Source organism: Echiichthys vipera (genome assembly GCF_963691815.1).
Source record: "Echiichthys vipera genome assembly, chromosome: 3".
Classification (NCBI taxonomy): domain Eukaryota; kingdom Metazoa; phylum Chordata; class Actinopteri; order Perciformes; family Trachinidae; genus Echiichthys; species Echiichthys vipera.
This window is the reverse complement of record NC_139828.1, coordinates 3,633,338-3,653,548: the sequence shown is the minus strand read 5'-3', so window position 1 is coordinate 3,653,548 and position 20,211 is coordinate 3,633,338. Positions and strand designations below refer to the sequence as shown.

The 20,211-nt window shown below is 46.7% G+C and overlaps 1 protein-coding gene across 1 annotated transcript in view; it reads right to left on the bottom strand.

Moving 5' to 3' along the window:
- LOC310966580 (tensin-3-like) overlaps nucleotides 1-20,211 on the bottom strand; it is a gene marked incomplete at its 5' end in the record, with an annotated part of 57,568 nt that overhangs the window by 26,296 nt on the left and 11,061 nt on the right. Inside the window, 4 exons of the mRNA XM_083940345.1 lie at nucleotides 8,057-8,125; nucleotides 8,209-8,317; nucleotides 9,206-9,336; nucleotides 15,043-15,963. Coding sequence (XP_083796471.1) covers nucleotides 8,057-8,125; nucleotides 8,209-8,317; nucleotides 9,206-9,336; nucleotides 15,043-15,963 — 1,230 coding nt within the window. The remainder of the gene's footprint in view (nucleotides 1-8,056; nucleotides 8,126-8,208; nucleotides 8,318-9,205; nucleotides 9,337-15,042; nucleotides 15,964-20,211) is intronic.

Sequence of the window (20,211 nt, the reverse complement as noted above, 5' to 3'; positions counted from 1 at the left end):
TTCTGTCCTTGTGGCTAAAAACTTTCTGCCTCTTTGCCCTTAATTTCCTGCGGCGCTGCAAAAGCCAAATGTTTCTCACACAGCGGACGTCTGTGCAGCGTCTCAGAGCAGCGCTCCGCAATAACTCCGTCCCCGAGGAAATTCTCGATATTCTCCAAACTCCTACGTGACAGCTGATGTCTTCAACCTGTTTTTAACGCTGTCCAGAGACATTCCTGTTGTGTTTGGGGCGGGGGATGCTTTTCATTACTGAATAATCGTCCAGTTCAGCCTCCGTCAATCCAGAACCGGTTGGTTGAAAACGTGTCAGATTGTCAGACTCATACTCATCTTCAACCGCTTGTCCAGGGTCGGGTTGCGGGGGCAGCAGCTTTAGCAGGGGACGCCAAGCTTTCCCTTTCCTGGGCCACATTTACCAGCTCTAACTAGGGGATCCCGAGGCGTTCCCAGGCCAGTGTGGAGATCTAATCTCTCCACCTGGTCCTGGGTCTTCCCCGAGGCCTCCTCCCAGCTGGACGTACCTGGAACACCTCCCTAGGGAGGCGCCCAGGGTTCATCCTTACCAGATGATCCTGAACCACCTCAACTGACTCCTTTCAACGCAAAGGAGCAGCGGCTCTACTCCGAGTTCCTCACGGATGCTGAACTTCTCCCCCTCTCTTTAAGGGAGACTCCAGACCCCCTCCTGAGATTGTCACACAGAAATTTGTAATTTCCTGGAATACATGTCCTGGAAAACCCCGATGGTAGCATGGTACTTATTCAGGCTGTTCTCATTCAGTGTTTGCACTATTTCATTTGAAAATAACCCATCATGAGTCTAGGAGGACATAGAAAGAAGGTGGCGCAGTATAAAGAGTGGCAAAGTGTGCACAGGGGTGGACGGATGTGTCAAACAAACGCAGGACGTTCACCCAGGACACTGCTCTTTGTGTCGTGCAAAACCAAAAGTCAACGTCGGCTCATTTTACCAAACCATGTTCTTTATATAAAACTAACCAAGTACTTTTGTTGCCTAAACAGGTTTTTCACTGCAGGCGCACTGATCGCTCATGCTGATGGACATCCGTAGGATAATGCACAGAAATCTTCGTACAGTATCATACAAACCGTTGACTAATCATAGGATATTACAATGATGTAGCTGCTCAATTTAAACCCTGCTCAATTTAAACCCAAGTTAATATGAAGAGCTCTTTTCCAAAACGAGATAAAAGCCAAATTTAAAAAATGAGTTTGAGCCACTTTGCTGTTACAGAACCTTTTCACTGCTTCATCAGTGTTTCTGCCAAATCTCTATATTTCCTTGTTTAAAATGGTCTAAAGATGCAGTTCCTTTCCAAACCGCGACCAGCGCCAAACCTATTTTTAGCCTAACTGCGATACGTCCTCTCGACCAATCAGAATTCAGTGAGCGTTCTATGCGATCCAACATGGCGGCGCTCTGAAGCGGGAGTTTTTCTTTTCGTCCGTCCGTTCAACATGTTCAGACTGAGCCATGAACCATTTTGAATATTAACAAAATGTGTGGTTCTGGGTAAAAATGTAATTTTCCTGAAAACTATTAAAATGGATTTAGAGCGTTTTGGAAAAGAGCTCCTCAAATGAATATGTTGAATTTTATCCTCACCTGTTGACACATTTCAGACCTGGTGTGCACAGACTCTTACGCTGGCAATTAATCACTTGAAAATGTATTTAACAAATTGTCTACTTCACCTTTTATTAGCACCAATTTACCAAATATCCAGAAACCTTCGTGCAACAGACCAATTGATCAGCTGTTCTGCTCTAGTTGTGTTTGTTCTCTGCACAACATCTTCTGTAGGCCATATTTAACATTGACGTGTAAAGGCGGAGGATTGCCACTTAATATAAGTAGCACAAAGTCTGTTTGTTCCTCGTTATGCTTCGTTATTCCAGTTTCAACATAAGTGGAAACTTGTGCGAAAGTTTGGAACCAGTGAACTTGTGGCTTTGCGAGATATTGTTGTGTCGTGTAGCGATAACCGCCCTGACCAAAGAGACATAATCTTCAAAGCCTTTTTCGGTTCAGCTCGGGTCAGTAGTGCAGAAAAAAGGGGGAAAACTGCCTCCGTTGGTTAACCACCACTACATCAGCCTTCCATGACCGCACAATGGAGGCCAAAATAGCCTTTAACAGGGTGAGATCATGGACGACGCAGTGGAACAAACCACCTCATCGTCCCGCCGAGTGTGAGGTGTCAGACGGGCTGCAGATGCCGTTGTCCAGAACATAGAAAAACAACAGAAAAAGGTATTTTCATGCAGAGATGAAGAGACAAAGACAAAAGGCATCTGACAGGAAAAAATTCCAGAAGCTCTCCGCAAATACCAGCGGCCTGGAGGAGAGATGGGAAGTGTTTCTGTGCAAGTGTGCCCTCCTTAAAATTCCCAGGAGGGACGGAGGCAGAGATAACACTGCTGTATAAACAAGAGAGAGAGAGAGAGAGAGAGAGAGTAGAAAACAGAGGAATAGACCGCTGAGAGGAGGAGAAACAGTGAAGAACGCAAGGAGGAAAGTTCATAAACTGTTTTTACACGCGTGAAGGAAATCAATCGACCACACAAAGGCTCCCTGACACACGTGTGCATGCTCGTACGTACCCAGAGACGCAGTCATGGTGTGACACTCTCTGAAGTATCCCGTTATTTGCCGGTTTCCTGTTTCAACGATCACTCCTTAACCTTCCCGTTCCAAAGTCTGTATCTCTCTCTGCCTCCTGGCGTGAATGAAACGCTCCCTACTACCAGAGTCCCCTCCTCTCCTCTTGCTCTAGAAAGCAATCTGGACTTGTCGAGGTCTTTTTTCTTTTCTTTCAGGGGCTGGATCGTCTCGCCGCCATGCCCGATTCCTTTTTTTCGTCCCCCAGATGGAAAAATAAGCTCCCCGTTTGTTCTTGGCTTGTTGTGACACCGCTCAACTTCTGGGTTTGTATGGAGGGAGGGAGGGAGGTAGAGAATTTCTCCCCCCCCTCCACTCCACTCCACTCCCCTCACCTCCCCTCCATGCATGCCTACATACCCTCCCTCCTCTTCCTCTCACTGACCACTGAGCATTGTTCCTTCTGGGCCGCCGTGAGCACTTTCCCCCAATCAGAGTGGATTCCTGCAGGGTCAGAGGTCATATGTGGCCTTTTATGGAGCAGAGAGGAGGCGGTGGTGGTGGTGGTGGTGGTGGAGCGGTGAGGTGGTGGTCGGGCAGAGAGGAGGGGAATGAATCTGGGGGTTTCTATGGCCTCTCTGTCAAGGCATGTGTGTCCACTCCCACCATCTGCTCGCCACAAACACACACAGGGACAAAGGCATGCAGACACACACTGACCGTGTCTCCTGCCATGTGTCTAATCTTAGCGCATCATAAATTACACCATAAAGCTCCTGATTGAATTGTGTTGAGTTTACTTTTGTATCAGTGGAAACATGTGCTGCGTGCATTATTTCAACCTCCGTGTCACAGGAAAGAGTCCATCTGTGGCGCTCGTTTATCACTTTAAAGACCCAGAGTTAATGAAATATCGCTGATGTAAACGACATAAACAACTACAAACAAACAGATCAAATCAGATAAAAGATCATATCTTAAAGTAAGCTGTTGTCTAGTGTTAATGGCAGTATAAGCATATAGTTTGACACTTTGGGAGATATGTCTTTTCACTTTCAGGTGAAGTTTTATGAGGTATGGAGTTGGAAGTAGGAGCTGGTTAGCGTAGCTTAGCATAGCTTAGCTTAGCATTAAGACTGGGAATCAGCTAGCCTGGTTTACCAGCACCTTTAAGGCTCACTAATGTGCATGTTACAACTTGTTTGTTTCATGTGTCAAACCAAAGCACATTACTGGTTTTATCTAACTGTGTTACGGTTGCACAGAGCATGCTAGCTGCTATGTATGCACCTGAACATACGACTGTTTGGATATTCATTCGTTAGTCTTTGGTTTGTATTTTTAAAACACTAGAATCCTTAAAAAAAATACCTTTAATTAAACCGCAAGACACGTGTGGCAGCACATTGTTCCAATTTCAGCTTTAGGGTGAAGACTGAAGCAGACGGGAATTAACCAGTGTGTTCTGAGCATAGTAAGTCCGCTAGCCCCTAATTTAAACAGTGTAAACGTTGAAACACGCCCGTGTTGTGCTGTTTATCTCAGCCGACAACGGAGAAATGTTTCACTGAGTCCCTTTATAACCAAACAGTCCGATGTGTGTAGAGGAAGATCAATTATTTTGTATGTGTTTTGCTAATAACTTGCCAATAATGATCATACTTTTAATTAAGTAACATTTAGGAATGTATATTTATATAATGTAGGTTTTTTACTTGTAATGTTGTATTTCTACACTGTGTTTTTCTACTTTTACTAAAGTAAAGGATCAGAGTACTTCTTCCCTCTCTGGTAGTTAGAGTATCAGCCGGTCTCTGTTCAGGATCAATAATGGCACTTGAAAGTCTCTCATTCATCACTGACAACACATCCAACCGTCCGAAGGAGAAGAAAAGGTTTCCCCTGTGCTTTCTCCTGACCTTTGACCCCACAGGGTCACACAGTCAAGTGTTTGTCTGCAGCTACCATCTGCCTTCGCTCAGCCTCGGCTCATAACAGCATCTGCATTCCTTTGGCTGAGAGCTGCTTCCGCTGGCGGAGAGCTTCTGCACGCATCGCTGTTTATTTTGATCCGGCCACAAGTACACAAAGGAAATGTCGTTACGTAACATCTGAGAGAGTTCATCTCTGGGTTGATGCATCGCAAAATACTGCGGTGACTTTGCAAAGGTTTAAGTTTGGAGAGCATGTGAAGGACTGTCACCAATCTGTTGTCGTTAGGTGAAAACTTTGTCTCCTGTTGCCCTCAAATTTCACTAACACCATTTATTCTGGGGGTCAATTTGACCGTTAAACATCTGGAAAATGATCATAATCAATGTGTGACTGAAGTGAAGTCGGGTACTTTATGTTTTTATTTAACAGAATGAAAAATATCACTGATGTTAAACTGCATGGAGGGATTTCTGTCTGTGTGTTTTAAAGTAAGTCTGTTATTTTAAGTGCTATTTTGTGTTATTTGTAACATCTGGAATGAAAGTAACGTCCGTTATCAAGGACAGCAGCATGAATTTGACCTCATATAATATTTGAATTGTAAAATAAACGATAATAATAATGATTAAATCACCCAGATTATCAAACTGACCCAAAGGAACACCGATGACACAAGTACATGTACGATAAGAACAATAAAAAATATATATAATCAGGCCAATTTTAGGTTTTTCATGAGTCGTCCCCATAAAATGAGGAAAAGTCATAAATATAAAGCAAAAAAACACAAAAAGATGTCGTTATTTAGAGATGTTAAACATTAAATGGGGTCAAATTGACCCTTAGGAGAACAGGAGGGTTAAGTCGAATTGTGTTGATTTGTCCAGTTTTCTCTCGTTGGTGGAAGGATTTCTCTGCTTCTCGCTGCGTGCTTTGACTTTTTAGGCTCATGAAATAGTTTTAAACCCAAACAGATTAAGTCCGAACCACAATGACGTCCAGCTTAAGACTTCTCAAATGTCATGTTTGTCACCCAGCAGCTTCTGTTTACTTGCTGTAGTGCAAATGTCAAGCTGTTCGGTTAAAGCTGTAGTTTTTTAAGTCACTCAGTGACAGAGTGGGTCGTCCTCCATTTGAGAGATTGGTGGTTTGATCCCCTCCTCCCCCGGTCCACATGTCGAAGTGTCCTTGGGCAAGACACTGAACCCCGAATTGCTCCCCGTGCTGTGCATGGGTGTGTGAATGTGGTGTGTATGGTTAGATTAGATGGTCTGTAGATGTCCGCTGCCATCAGTGTGAATGTCTGTGTGAATGGGTGAATGTGACAAACACTGTGAAAGCGCCTTGAGTAGTCAGAAGACTAGAAAGGTGCTTTATAAGTACAAGTCCAAGTCCAATACACTAGCCTGGAAATCAATGTAAATTTTCATCTCGATCCACCCGATCCAAACCTCACAGGACGGCTTTCCTTCTGTAAACATCTGCAGGATAACCTCAAACCAGACGCAGGATCCCAGAGTGATCCGCGTGGTGATAAGAGAGTGGGAACACAGCTGTAGGTCTCAGCGTGACTGTCTGCTGCAGCCCACAGTAGTCACTCCTCACGTTACAGCAGCCTCGGGTCAAACTGTGATTACAGCAATGGCTCCAGACATGAAATCAAAATCATTTAAATGGGGGAATCTGACTGTTCTGTCCCGACGAGGCAAATTGTTTCCCAGACAATCGTCTGCGCTTCGACGTGGGAAACAGGAAACTGTGGTGTGCCTCCCAAACTGGGGGTGAGCTCCAGATACTCTGCGTCCTTTGTTAATTCTTCTGTCCATTCAGCGGAGGGAGAGAGAGAATCAGGTGTTTCTTCTGTACACAAGGAATAATGAGTCTTTCATCAGCTCCTTCTCCATCCTGCCTCCATCCAAACATGTTTACGATAAACAGATGGAAGTGCCCTTTAAAGGAATGAACTCATCCGTCTGTTAAAGTGCCATCGTACATACTACTTTGGGTATTTTTATCCATTAATGGATGACGCTGAGCTCACGATATTGTCTGATGCTTTGCAGCGGAAGTAAAACCATGTTATGACATGTGCGACTTTTAAAACTGAACTGATCATTTTTGCCATTAAATATGAAGATTAAAGCAATCTTGACTTAATAAATATCATAAACATCAACACCTCTTAGGGCTACAGTTAGCGGTCTCTGTTCGTCTCTATGTGTCCTGCGATAGACTGGCGTCCTGTCCGGGGTGGACCCCACCTCACGCCCAATGTCAGCTGGGATCGGCTCCAGCCCCCCTGCGACCCCGACAGGGACAAGAGGCTGAAGATGAATGAATGAATAAACACCTCTTAAATAAAGGACATGAGCTGCCCCCTTTGAGGCCGAAAGTCTCCCAGAGCCAGGAGCCAATAGAGAACAACCCTATAACCCTAATAATCAATACTTCTATACTTTTCAATGCCACGTGTACCTTTACGCCTCAAAAAATGAACAGTAGGACGTTTCCAAAAGTGATGCACATGAGAGTTTTGTGGTCTGTCACTTTGATCATTAGGGTTTGAAACTTTCTGTTCCACCCTCCTGGAAGTATAATTCGACATAATGTGTCCCACGTTTGGTTGGAAAACAGTCTGAATTATTTAAAGTAAGTATAGAAACCCCCGTCCTCGTGCTCATGACTGTCACATATATACGTTGTCTTTGTTTCCTCTGCGGGAAAAGCACAACACATTTGAAGCTGCGACAGGAACGTGACACATCAGATATGAGACTGGACCACTGAGAGTTGTGGTTTTTTTTTGACACTACAGTAAAGTCCTTCTGCAGCTGTGGGGTTCATATCTCCTCAGGCAGGATGTCCCAGCAACAAAAGACCCTCCCCTCTCCTCCCGTCCCCTCCCAGAACAGGACGTGAGTGGACATCCTGCCCGCCGCGCTCTCTTCCTCTGTTAACCTCAAACTATTATTAGCGGACGTCCAGTATCAGCTGTCCCTGCGATGGACGTGAAAGGATATCCCGATCTATTTTATCAACTCCTCCGACCGCTTCTTACCTCAAACCTAAAAATAATAAATAAACCGTCCGTCTGCCTCTCGCCAGACACGACGTACCGAAAACAGAGCCATGCCCACACATCCAGCCAATGGCAACAAAGGACAGGCCAGGTGTGTGTGTGTGCGTGTGCGTGTGCGTGTGCGTGTGTGTGTGTGTGTGTGTGTGTGTGTGTGTGTGTGTGTGTGTGTGTGTGTGTGTGTGTGTGTGTGTGTGTGCGCGCGTGTGTGAGTGCGTGTGTGTGTGTGTGTGTGTGTGTGTTTGCTGTATTGTGCCAGGAGGACATTCCAGCTGGCCCTTGAACCCTGTCCGGCAGCAATCAGGAGCTTGAATGTTTGGGTTTAAAACTCTAGTGCTCTGGTCAGTTGCACACACACACACACACACACACACACAGTACGTGTATATGGTCACACACACACTCTTGGGAAAGTGTACCTTGTGTCCAGCTGTGTTGGTCCCACTGCCCGCCGGTCCTGAGCTGGGAAATCTCTGAGAAATGTTTCACTGGGAAGAGAAAGCGGAGGCTGATAAGAACAAATGAAGACACTCCCTCCTCAAGAAGTGTCTGTTTGGACGTTATCTCTTACCGTAGGGCGTCGGAGGAGACACTGGGAAGGCCGGAGTAGAAGGGACGACGTCGGAGCCCTCTGTCTGTCCGCGATAGTCCATGCTGTTGGTTTTGTGGAGATGCCCATGCTTTCAAAAACGAACCGCGGAATAAAAGAAAGTAAGAAAAGGGAATAGGGGAAAAGTCAAGTCAAGTCTTCAGTAACAAGCCCACACACACACACACACAGACACACACACACACACACACACACACACACACCAGCAGACATCTGTCTTGTGATCTGTGTGTGGCTACAGCCTGTGTTTTGGTGTAAACAGTCGGGCCATTCATGCCACCCAGCCGTAAGAATGAGAGCAAGAGCCGAAACCTCAAAAAACAAAAATGACAGAGAGAGAGAGAGAGAGAGAGAGAGAGAGAGAGTGTGTTGCATAATCCTAATCTCAACACAGATCTTATAGCTGATTTTAAAATGATAAGTCCGTGTTTTCTTTTCCTTTCAATCAGCCACACGTCAATTCAGTTTACAGTCTCTTTGAGATTTGGGTGTTGGGTCACTGAAACCAAACTAACGTGGTCTAATCTGATCAGGGATGTTGACAGGACCAGTTAAAATCGGAGGTCTGATGCAAGCAAGTCGGTCTCAAACTCCTGGACCTCCTGCAAGAACCACTCGTACCAACGGATTCGGTCTTAAGAGGCTTCTACGGTGAGTTAGAAGGATGTTTCTTGGGGGTACCGACACCGTTTACGAGGGGTCCAGACCTGTCGTAGGAGTCGTCTGTCTGATGTTGAGCAGATGGTGTACAGAACAGTCTAAAACCTCTCTAAAAGCCCCTAAGAGAGCAGTGATAGTGAACCAGAGCAGTAAAGGTGTGGGCCGGATAGCTGAACAATGATCTCTTGACCCCCTTTCACAATAAAAGCACATTGATATAAACGTCTTTTTGAAGATTCAGCCTTGTACGGGTGATGTTTTGTCTGTGAGGTGAGGTGAACAGGGGAACTGTGTTTACCTGAGATGGGGAGAGGGGGGAGCCGTAGACCGGGGAGCCTCTGAAGCTCTGAGCGCCACCCCCGCTCCGTCCTGGACTATGGAGACCGGCGTAGTCCGTCACATCACTGAGCTGCATCTGCTGCCTCCAACCTGATAAGGGGAAGGGGTGAGGGCGGGGGAGAGAAGGAGCGCGGGAGGCAGATAAGAAGAGGCAGACAGATTGTGATCAACCAAGGAATCAAACTCGTGTCATGTCATGCGTTCCTCTATGAAACGAAACGCCCACAAATAGTTTTGTCTGTTCTTATGAGGAAAAACAAAACAGCTTTAAATGCAACAGTGTTGACGCGTCGTTATGAGCAGATGGCAATAAAAGGTGATGATAGTGGTTCGTGTTTAGAGTGTTTGTCTCTGACTGAAGCATCAATCAGTGTGTTTATCAGCGGCGTGTGGCTCCTGTCATCAGGGCGGAGACTGTGTGACGAAGCGGACAGACATGAGACTTCACTGTGACCAGCTGGTGGAAAAACGTCTGTTGGAACAATGCTTTTTCTTTTAGCTTCATAAAATCAACAAATTCATACGCAAAGTATGAAATCATCTTATTTTAGCTTAATGCATCAGTGTCTGACTATATGTCAGCAGATAGATAACAAGAAACCCTTTTGTCCACTACACAGCAATGACAAGTGTATTTTTCAGTTGTATAATGACCCATAGCGTGTATCGACATGTGAATCAGCTTAAAAAACAGTTTTTTTGTGTTTGAATGGGGTTAAAACTCTTGAGGGTCACACAATGGAGAGTTCAGACCATAGACTGTATAAAAAACGGACGTAGCATACCCGTCGAGGTCCGTTCTCTCAACTTGATCCTATTGTTCTTGCCTACGGGAGTCTCCATCTTGTCAGACTTTGACTTTGCCACATTTCCTCTTACCAAAAAAGGGCATGTATGTGACGTTTGGGGGAGGGCGTCCATCTGGCTGACGTATACCTCCGAGGAGAAGTGAGGGCCAGAGGCTAGCTGTCACTCAAGAGGCCACGCCCCTAATTATTCATAAACTTTAACCTCCAATAAAATAAAAACTAGCCCCTCAGTGTTGTCATGGAGATATGATAAACATACAGACTGAAATGTTTTTTGTTCCAGGCCTTAAACAGGTTTAATGATGCTGTGTAAACGGCCTGTTTAACATGGGGCTCAATGAGAAACTGCTCTGTTATGAAACCTGCCCCTAGTGGACACTCAGAGAACTGCAGCTTGTGGCACTTCCTGATTGGATCAACCAGGAAGTCGCTGCAGTGGGGGCTGGTAAAAACCAAAGGTGTCACTAGAACACTTCTCGGTTGACTTGTTAGCTTGTTTGCTTGCACCGTGAGCGCGCTGTTAGAAGGTTATCAGGGCGGAAACTCTTTACAGCAAAGGGAAACGTGGCAAAGTTTGTCAGTCAACCTGCTGCGTGTCTTTACTCTTTCCCCTTTATCAGCCAACAGCAAACACGCTAACGGATTAGCTCGCTATCAGGAGCAAGCCACCCACGTCAGTCTTGAGACCCGCGCCTTGCAGGTCGCAGCAGTTGCTCTTGAGTCAAGACGGGTGATATTTTTTGGACAAAAGTGGGACTGACATCTTTACATCATAAACATATTCACAGGAAACAAAAATGAGTCATGTCCGTATGAGAATGTTCTCTGTGGCGCAGCCTTTGAAGACTATGGAAACACCAAAAACACGCAAAAACAGAAACCCCAGTCCGACCCGTGTGTCATAAGAGAGATTGACCGTATATGGGACCACACTCAGTCCTGCGTATCAACTATAAACAGCAATGTGGAAAAACCGTGAGCTCAGCTTTCACTGTGAGCATCCGTCATCTCAAACTAACATGAAAGGCTGAGCCGGTCCAACTGAAACGAATCCAGCCCCTCGTCTGCATCAGAGGGCCTGCTGAGGGTGCCTCCGCGGACACTTTCTTTTGTTGTTTTTTCTTACAGTGTCGAGTATCACTTGATACCTGCCGCTGTATTTGTGAGGAGGCTACTCTCCTCACAGAAGACTGCTACTCCAAGGATGATGAGAGGGAGAAGGAGCGCATGATGCAAACGCACTGGAGAGCAAAGTGTTGTGTTGAACTTCAAAAGCATTCCTGAACGCTTACAAATGCCTGCCTCAAAACATCGGCTGGAAAAACACACGGTACAAACACACACTGCGGCAGTAACTAAGCAGTGAAATATTGGTGTTGCTGCGCCAAAACGTGCCCTCGGGACATACCCCCCTGACAAACCCTGCTGACCTACATACACACAAACACACACGCTCCATTTCCTGTGCTCAAATTCCATAATTAGGAGAAGAAGAATCATGGGACTTGTCGTTGACCTGTACGGTGTGCAGAAACACGGGGTCAGAGGTTAAATGTCAGCAGTAATGTCACCCTGCGTGGCGCATATCCGCGGGTCATTGCTAACCACAGCGGAGACCCTGATTCATGGACGCTCTCGACTGCGGGGAGCTCCCACATGAACCGACGGGCCACTCCGGGGTTAGCTTTGATGGAACAGCTGCTCTGCGCGCAAAGAGCTGGGAAGCGATGACATCACTCGCACACCTATGACCTCGAGCGGTAAATGAATCAAGCGATGGGGGTCGCGGCAGAAATGCGCCTCTTCCTCCGGGCTGCATCCCGGTGGATGCGAGAGGGAGTAAATCTGTCATGTGAGCCGGCGGGAGGGGGAAAGAAAAGGAGAAGAAGAGGCAAACGCTGACACACACGGGTCAGAAACACAGGCTTCATCACTGAGACGTGTCAAACCTGACTCCGCGGTCAGATGGTTTGTTTCACAGAACCTTTGGGGAAGGGCGGGCACTTTCAAAAACACACCTGGCAGCTGACTGGATGAACCATCTGTCAATCAAACTGAACAGGACAGCCATTGTCGTTTCGAACGAGCGGCCGCCTCCCGTGTCGTCGTCACACCCCCTGCTCCCCGCTCCCCCCTCCCCCTTCAACTGCCAGTAGCTCCTCACAGGACGCTGATTGGCCGGATGACTCCTAAACAATTCATCGCCATCTGTGATAAAAACTAGCATCGTCCCATCCCAAACAGCCAGTGCTGCTGTTCATAGAGAAGAGCACAGGTGACAGCAAACACGTGATTTCTTGGCTGCAAACTTTTTTGGGTAAATTCAGTTTAAAATGGATTTGGATGTGGGGCACAATTGCATCATCAGATACACTACCTGGGCCTCGGGGAATGCTTCTTGCTGCCTATACGTCATCACGCCGTAACACGTCACACGCATTGATGACGTCATGGCGATGCGTGGCTTTGTTTCCAGATCTTTCCGTAGACCTCAGAGTTTTTGTGCGTCTTGTCGACTGTTTTTGAATCTTTTCATCGACCAAATCTGCAGTAAACACTCCACCTCCGCATCACACCAACGTGAACCTTTCACCGCCATTGTTTGAAATGTCCGCGCATGGTCCCTCCTTCTTTTTTCTACGTCCCAACAGGCGCACAGGAAATGACCTCAGAACCGCCGTAGGCCTCGTGCTCGTACACGTGTGCACGCTCGTGCTCGTACACGTGCAAAAGTGCTTTACAAAAGCCCACCTCTCTCAAACGGGCCGTGGCTGGGAAGCGTGCCGCAGTTATGCGCGGAGCGGTGGCACTCACACTGCTCAAACAAACTAGGCTTTACCCGTAAAACCTGTTTTGGCCCGGTGCGGAAGGACAGTGTGAGTGCGCCCTTAATGCATCTCCGCTTTAGTTCAACTTTAACTTTTAAAACTTCCTTTTCTTCATCAGGATCTGATTCTGATAGAGTTTAATCAGAAGTGACACTGAAGATCTAATCTGCTAAAGCTTTAAGACCCTTTCCTGTTGAAGCGGGGCTGAAGAGACAGCTTTTGCTTTATTATTATTATTATTATTATTATTATTATCTCCCCCCTTTCACTGATAAGAAGTAACCCCTTTAATTCCCTTCAGCTGTTTGCAAAACTCTTGGTTCTGTAATTATGTCAGTGGATGACGTTTCCATGGCATTACTTCGTCCTGAGTCAAGAGGTCACATCGGTCCGTCTCTGCACGTTCTTCACTTCCTGCTCTGTATATTTCCACTCAAAATAAGACGTTATTGTGCTTACATGGCAGGAATCTCCACCACCTGTTCAATGAAACGCTTCCACCCTTTCAGCAAACACCGCGCACACTGACAAACACACCTTCTGTAACAAACCCACGTGTTTTCCTCTCTCTCAGGTGGAGATTTCCACTATCAGGCGGCGCTTCAGACTCAAGGTCAGCCTGGGTTATAAATGTGTCCCTGTGTGTGCAGCCGACGCGCTTCATCTGCCCGACACCTCGTCGGCACACGTGTTGCATGATCTCTACTGTGGCATTTCATAATTTCACAGTAGAGCTTAGTGAAGGAACTGTTCTAATTTACCAATATAAAGGGTCTGTTTACTCAAAATACAGACATTGTTTGGTCGTAGCCGTATTAAGCAGTGTAGAGATGTTGACTTTACCTGCTGAGGTTTTGTAAAATCTGCCTCTTTATCGTCCACAACCATGCAGCTCTGGGAGTCTGTACTTCAGCACCGCAGGGCTTTGAGCTAAATGTTGACGTAGCCAGTGTTAAAGGTGAAATCTCTAAGATCTCCGTTGTTTTTCCGTGGCACCTTTGTGGCAATTAGGGATGGGACTTTATTGATACCTATGGCAGTATCGATTCTGCTTTTCAGTCTCATTCTTTATCGATTCCTGGAAAAAGTTGCTGGTGCTTCAAGCATTACTTGAAATGATCGTTTTACAGACATGAGAAGCTGCACTGTTGTCCTCTTTAATCATGTAATAAGCAACACTAGGGACTGTTCTTCCTCTCTGCATGTAATATCTGCCTCTTTATCGTCCACAACCATGCAACTCTGGGAGTCTGTACTTCAGCACCGCAGGGCTTTGAGCTAAATGTGGAAGTAGCCGATGTTTAAGTTAAGTTAAGTCTCTAAGATCTCCATTGTTTTTTCCTTTGTGGCAATTAGGGATAGGAATTCATTGATACCTATGGCAGTATCGATTCTGCTTTTCTTTAGCGATTCCTGGTCAATGTCCTGTGCGGAAAAAAGTTGCTAGCATTACTTGAAATTATCATTTTACAGACACTAGAAGCTGCACTGTTGTCCCCTTTAATCATGTTATAAAGCAACACTAGGGACTGTTCTTCCTCTCTGCCATGACTCCTTCTTGTTGCTGAGTCTCCAGCAGCGTAGACGCAGGAGTTTGACAAAAATGTCGAAATCCATAAGCTCAGAGGCGTACGATTACGATTATGATTGGTTGGTCTCGATTTCCATCCCTCGAGTCGACTGAATCGTCTTGTATTCAACGCAGTTTATTGGTTAAAAACACAGACGAGCCGATGAGCGCCACAGGGGGGGACTAAGGATCAGCCGATCAAAGCCACTTCAATTAGTTTTGCGGGTATTTGGTCATAAACCAACATATTGGATCATGTGTGCAGCAAGTTTAACAGCATTACAACACAAATATCATCTTGAATCAAGTCGGGTTAATGCAAATTTCACTTTCTTGATCAGGAATCCTTCTTGCTATAATCTGCTGTTCTGCATCATTTGATTATTTGACTAATCGTCTCATTGATGTTTGTGAATCCTGTCACTGACAACAGTTGCCAAGGACAGTCCTGAGAGTCCCGCCCCTAATAATGAGGATAAACATTATATAAATCTCTATTAAATATGACATATGAGAGTTTTTGGGCTACGCCGAACACTCAAGAAGGTCACATGTCGGGTGCTTTTGTAACGTATTGTAACTGTCTTACCTGACACATGGGTCTTTCCCTTGTGGCTGAGGCCGTTGGTGTGGAGGGAGGCGGAGCGGGACAGGGGGGCACAGCTGTTTGGAACGGGGACAAAGGTGGGGTCCAAATCCAGAATCAGCTGGTTCAGCTGCTCTATGGACTCGTCGATGTCTGTGGTTAACGACGACAGATCATCCTCCTGGTTAGACGAAGCGTGTGCGGCACTGGCGGACTGCGTGTTTCGTGTAACATCCGTGTTTTGTGTCTCCTCGTCCACCGGCCCTCTCTGCACTGCCTCCCTGCTGCTGAGTCCTCGGGGTGGTGTGTCAGGAGCTACCAGGGGTGGTGGCCCCTCATTCCTAACCGTGTTCACCCTCTCCTCCCCATCCACCTGAAGGTAGGCGTCGGTGACCACGTCGACTACCTGCTGCTGCTGAACCCAGAAGTGTGTGGCGTGCTCGGTGTGGGCTGACCTCCGTGTCTCAGCCAGGTTGTCAGAAGAGAGGGAGCAGATGCTGCTGGAGCTCGGCAGGTCCGACGCAGGAGCTGCTCCACCATCGACCTCATCCTCATCGTCCAATATATCAGTTTCCCTCTCGCTGGATGAAGCCTCTCCATTGATAGCGCGTCCAAATCCAGACTCGTCCCCAGTCATCTCCCCTTCCCCTCTGCTGGCAAGCTCAGTCATGACCTCCAGGAGAGGCTGGGCGATCTCAAAGTCCACCCCAGGGAACAGTTTCCTTGCCCGGGAAAACTTCTCCTGTGGAGCCCCTCTTCTCTGTCCAGCCGCGGTCCGCCCCTGCGAGGCGACAGACAGGCCGGAATCACTGCTGACGGACGGAGCCCGGTCGCTGCAGCTGGGGCTGCCGGCGGTCAGGCGGAGCGGAGCCCCTTCCTCGCTGCTCTTCTTCCTCACCCCAGAGTCCAGGACATGAGGCGGAGCTATGGAGACAGAATCACTGAGGTCAGTAGAAGGTTCACACCTTTGATTAAAGAGTGAAAACACACGCAAACGTGACCTGTTGAAGCGAGGGGGAAGGTTTGGTGACAGAAATGAGGAGGACATGATGAAATCAGACTGCTATTTCATATTTAATGATGAAGATGGATTTACAGAGCAATCCCTGCCTCATCTTCTACTGCTCGATGTTCAATTCTGGCGTCTTTTTAGGAGAGTGTTATAAACACGTTACCTTCAGTCTCCATCACATCCAGTGCTCAGTCCTGCTCCAGCACCACTGAGACCGCAGAGGGGAAGTATTCCTTACTATATCATCACTACCCTCCTTCATATACTACGTCACGATGGGGTCTAATCGCCAAAGACTCTTTACAGGTCGCTTTGTTGACTTAATTGATAATTCATATGTTGTTGTGGTCTAAAAAAATATAAGAAAACACTGAAAAATACCCAAAGATATTCACCTTACATTAATTAAATCACATGTTTATCTTCAACTTGGATTTTTGGCTCCCAATAATTATAAAAAACAATATAATAGGGGGAGAAGTTCAGCATCCGTGAGGAACTCGGAGTAGAGCCGCTGCTCCTTTGTGTTGAAAGGAGCCAGTTGAGGTGGTTCAGGATCATCTGGTAAGGATGAACCCTGGGCGCCTCCCTAGGGAGGTGTTCCAGGCACGTCCAGCTGGGAGGAGGCCTCGGGGAAGACCCAGGACCAGGTGGAGAGATTAGATCTCCACACTGGCCTGGGAACGCCTCAGGATCCCCCAGTTAGAGCTGGTTAATGTGGCCCGGGAAAGGGAAGTTTGGGGTCCCCTGCTAAAGCTGCTGCCCCCGCGACCCGACCCCGGATAAGAGGCTGAAGATGAGATGAGATGAGATGAGATGAATATAACTGAGATGAAACAATTATTGCTCCATGATCGTGCAGCGCTGCTAGAAGGGCGGGGGGGGGGGGGGGGGGGGGCGGCTGGAGTCGATCCCAGCTGACATCAGGCGTGAGGCGGGGTCCACCCTGGACAGGACGCCAGTCTATCACAGGACACATAGAGACGAACAGAGACAGACAACCATTCACACCTACGGGTGATTTAGAGTCATCAATGAACCGAACACCTGCACGTCTTTGGACTGTGGGAGGAAACCGGAGAACCCGGAGAAAACCCACGCAGACACGGGGACAACATGCAAACTCCACACAGAAGGGCCCCAGACGGGATTCAAACCAGGAACCCTCTCGCTGTGATGCGACAGTGCTGACCACCACAGCACCGTGTCCCCCTAATCGATAAGTTAATTATCAGAATTGTCGTCTTTCCTTTGATTTTTCATTCAACTAATTGTTTCCACCAATCAGAGGAGGCAGCGTGTATGGACAGCGTATTGCTGTGCCGTCATGGTAACGACTGAAGGTGACGTAAAGGAGCATTTCAACACTTTTATTATATGAACTCCCGTTTCTCTAGTTTGGTGGTTTTGAAGATGTTCTTCCTACATGTGACTCCATACCTGCACCGCCACTGTATATGACTCACTATGACACACACACACACACACACACACACACACCTGTTGGACCACAGCCATCACTCCAGACACACTCCATGTAGATAACACAGAGCCCCTTTGTGTGGGCTGACGGATGCATACATGTGTAGTTGTGTAGGTGTGTGTGTCACGTAGGGGGACGTGTCTGTCATAGACGAGTACCTGAGGTCAGATAGAGCTGATTCCACACACACACACACACACACACACACACACACACACACACACACACACACACACACACACACACACACACACACACAGGGGCAGACACACACAGTTTGTTATTCTTTAACTGTCACAACGGGAGAACAGATTTCTACGCCTTAGAGCAGAAACTGGAAACACTGAAATAGTGAATTGATGAATTCTCAGTTGAGAGAATATTAATCTGCAAACATTTATATAGTTGAATCATCATTTAAGTGTTTTTAAGCCAAAGATTTTAAGGATTTGCTTCTTTTTTTGGTCAAATTTGACATTTAGTCGATGGAATAATGAATTTAATAATGTTATTTATTGTTAGTTGCATCCCTAAAACATACTAGATAGAGATACAATACAATGTTAATTGATCAATTCTCAGTTGAGAGAATATTAATCTGTAAACATTTATATAGTTGAATCATCGTTTAAGTGTTTTTAAGCCAAAAATTGTAAGGATTTGCTGCTTTTTTTGGTCAAATTTGATATATTTTCAGACATTGAGTAGATGGAATAATGAATCTAATGGTGGAGTTGCATCCCTAAAACATATTAGATAGAGATGCAGTGTGAAAAACAGTTTGGCTGATTTCCGATGCCAGCACAGTTACAGACTTTGTTGTTATGTATTCCTCCTTTTGAGCCTGGGAAACAAAGAAATCCTCATTATAAAAACAACAACTGAACTGTTTTACAGTCAATCACCCGTCCATTACACTATCTTTGAATGAGCATACATTCAATCATTCATGCAACCTCATCATTTTGAAAAACAACTGCACTTTCAGCCTCTGTTGATGCCACACAGCAGTTTAACCCCGGCCACTGGAGTAAGCAAACGCCACCTTATTGGCTCCTAAGCAGTCAACAAAACAAATATCATCCCATGTTGATGTTTGGCCAATAAATCGGTGCATCCCTAATACATGACCGTGCGTATCAGGACTAAACAAGCCAGTTCTTTTGTGATAAAGTTTGCAACATTCAGATGAGATAGTGCTACAACAGTACATACAGTGCATACCAGAGCTGTGTGAGCATGGCCTCTTAAGTCCTGAGAGACAATAAAACTTGAATACCAGACATGCATGCATGGTGAAAAGCCTCACAGCTGGTGTGTGAGCGCTCACAAACACTGATAAACACTCTGTATAACTGTCACAATACTGTAAGACCTTAAGTTCTAACTACCAGAAAGGAGCTTACTTACTTACTTAGACAGCGGCTGTCAGAGGGGGTAAAACTTTCACTGTTCCCACTGCGGACTAGAAACAGGATGCAAATGCTCGCTGAAGCCTCCCTTCGGTGTCAGAGAGAGAGGAAAAGAGAAACAGATGACAAGCTGTAAGGGAAAGAGGGGGAGCGCGGACGAGGACAGAATGAAAAGGATGAGTTGACAGATAGGAAGAGAAAAGGGAGGCTGGAGAAGATTAAGGGGTTTAAGTTTGCTCCTCTGCTGTCGTCCTCTCAGGCTGCCGCAGGAAAGCCAAGCAAAGAACATTCCTTCTCTTAAGGTGCTAACAGCTCCCCTGTATCCCCCCTCCTCCTCTCTCTTTCCCCTCTCTAATGTCACTCCTTCCGCGCCCCGCTCCGTCCCTGCACTACCAATCCCCGCCTTCACCATCTCTACAAATTTAGCCGTCATCCCTCCTCCTCTTTCCTCCCCCCCACCCCCTCTCCTGCATCCTGTCCCGGGCCGTGCTGCACAGGTAGGTAAAGCTGTGCAGGGAGTGTGCGCTCATGCATTTTTATGTCCACCCGTGGAAGGAAACCGAACCGTGGATCATTCACTGGACTGCGTGCGAGCACATATATTTGGGCACACAGGTGGAGGAGTGTGTGCAGCACACACATGCACTTTCAAGAAAAAGGAAACACAAAGCACAAGGACATTGAGCTGGCCAAATACGGGGAGGGGAATGTAAACATGGGGGCGGGCTTTGGAGAGACTTGTGTGCAGAAGGGGGATGGGGACGCATTGGACAAATTGCAACCTGCAACTTGAACCTGAGAGCAACATGCTTGAGCTGGAAACCGGATAAAGGTGAAGAGAAGAAAAGGAGAGAGTAAAGGAAGATGGGGAGATGGAGTGATAGAAGAAATGGAGTGGAGGGGAGGGGAGGGGAGGGGAGGGGAGGGGGTGTGAGTGTGGGCCAAGAGGGTAAAGTAGAACCACCTGTGGTTGAAAACAACATTCTTGCAACTGGCTGCGTTGCTAACTGGCTGGCACCCTCATTACGCTCATGTACATGCGTGTGTGCAGGCGGTTAAACGTAATGGCTGTGTGCATTCGGGTTCACATGCGCGTCTGTGGAAATGTACGTTTACGTGCCACTTTGCTGCAGCTCTCCCCCCGGTGATCGTCCATCCTAATTACATGGCTGGCAGAGCGGATTTAGCAACAGCATAAAACAGCTGGAACTGAAACCCCAACCGCCGGCTTAAGTGATTGTTTCAGCTGTCCACATGTGTGTTTT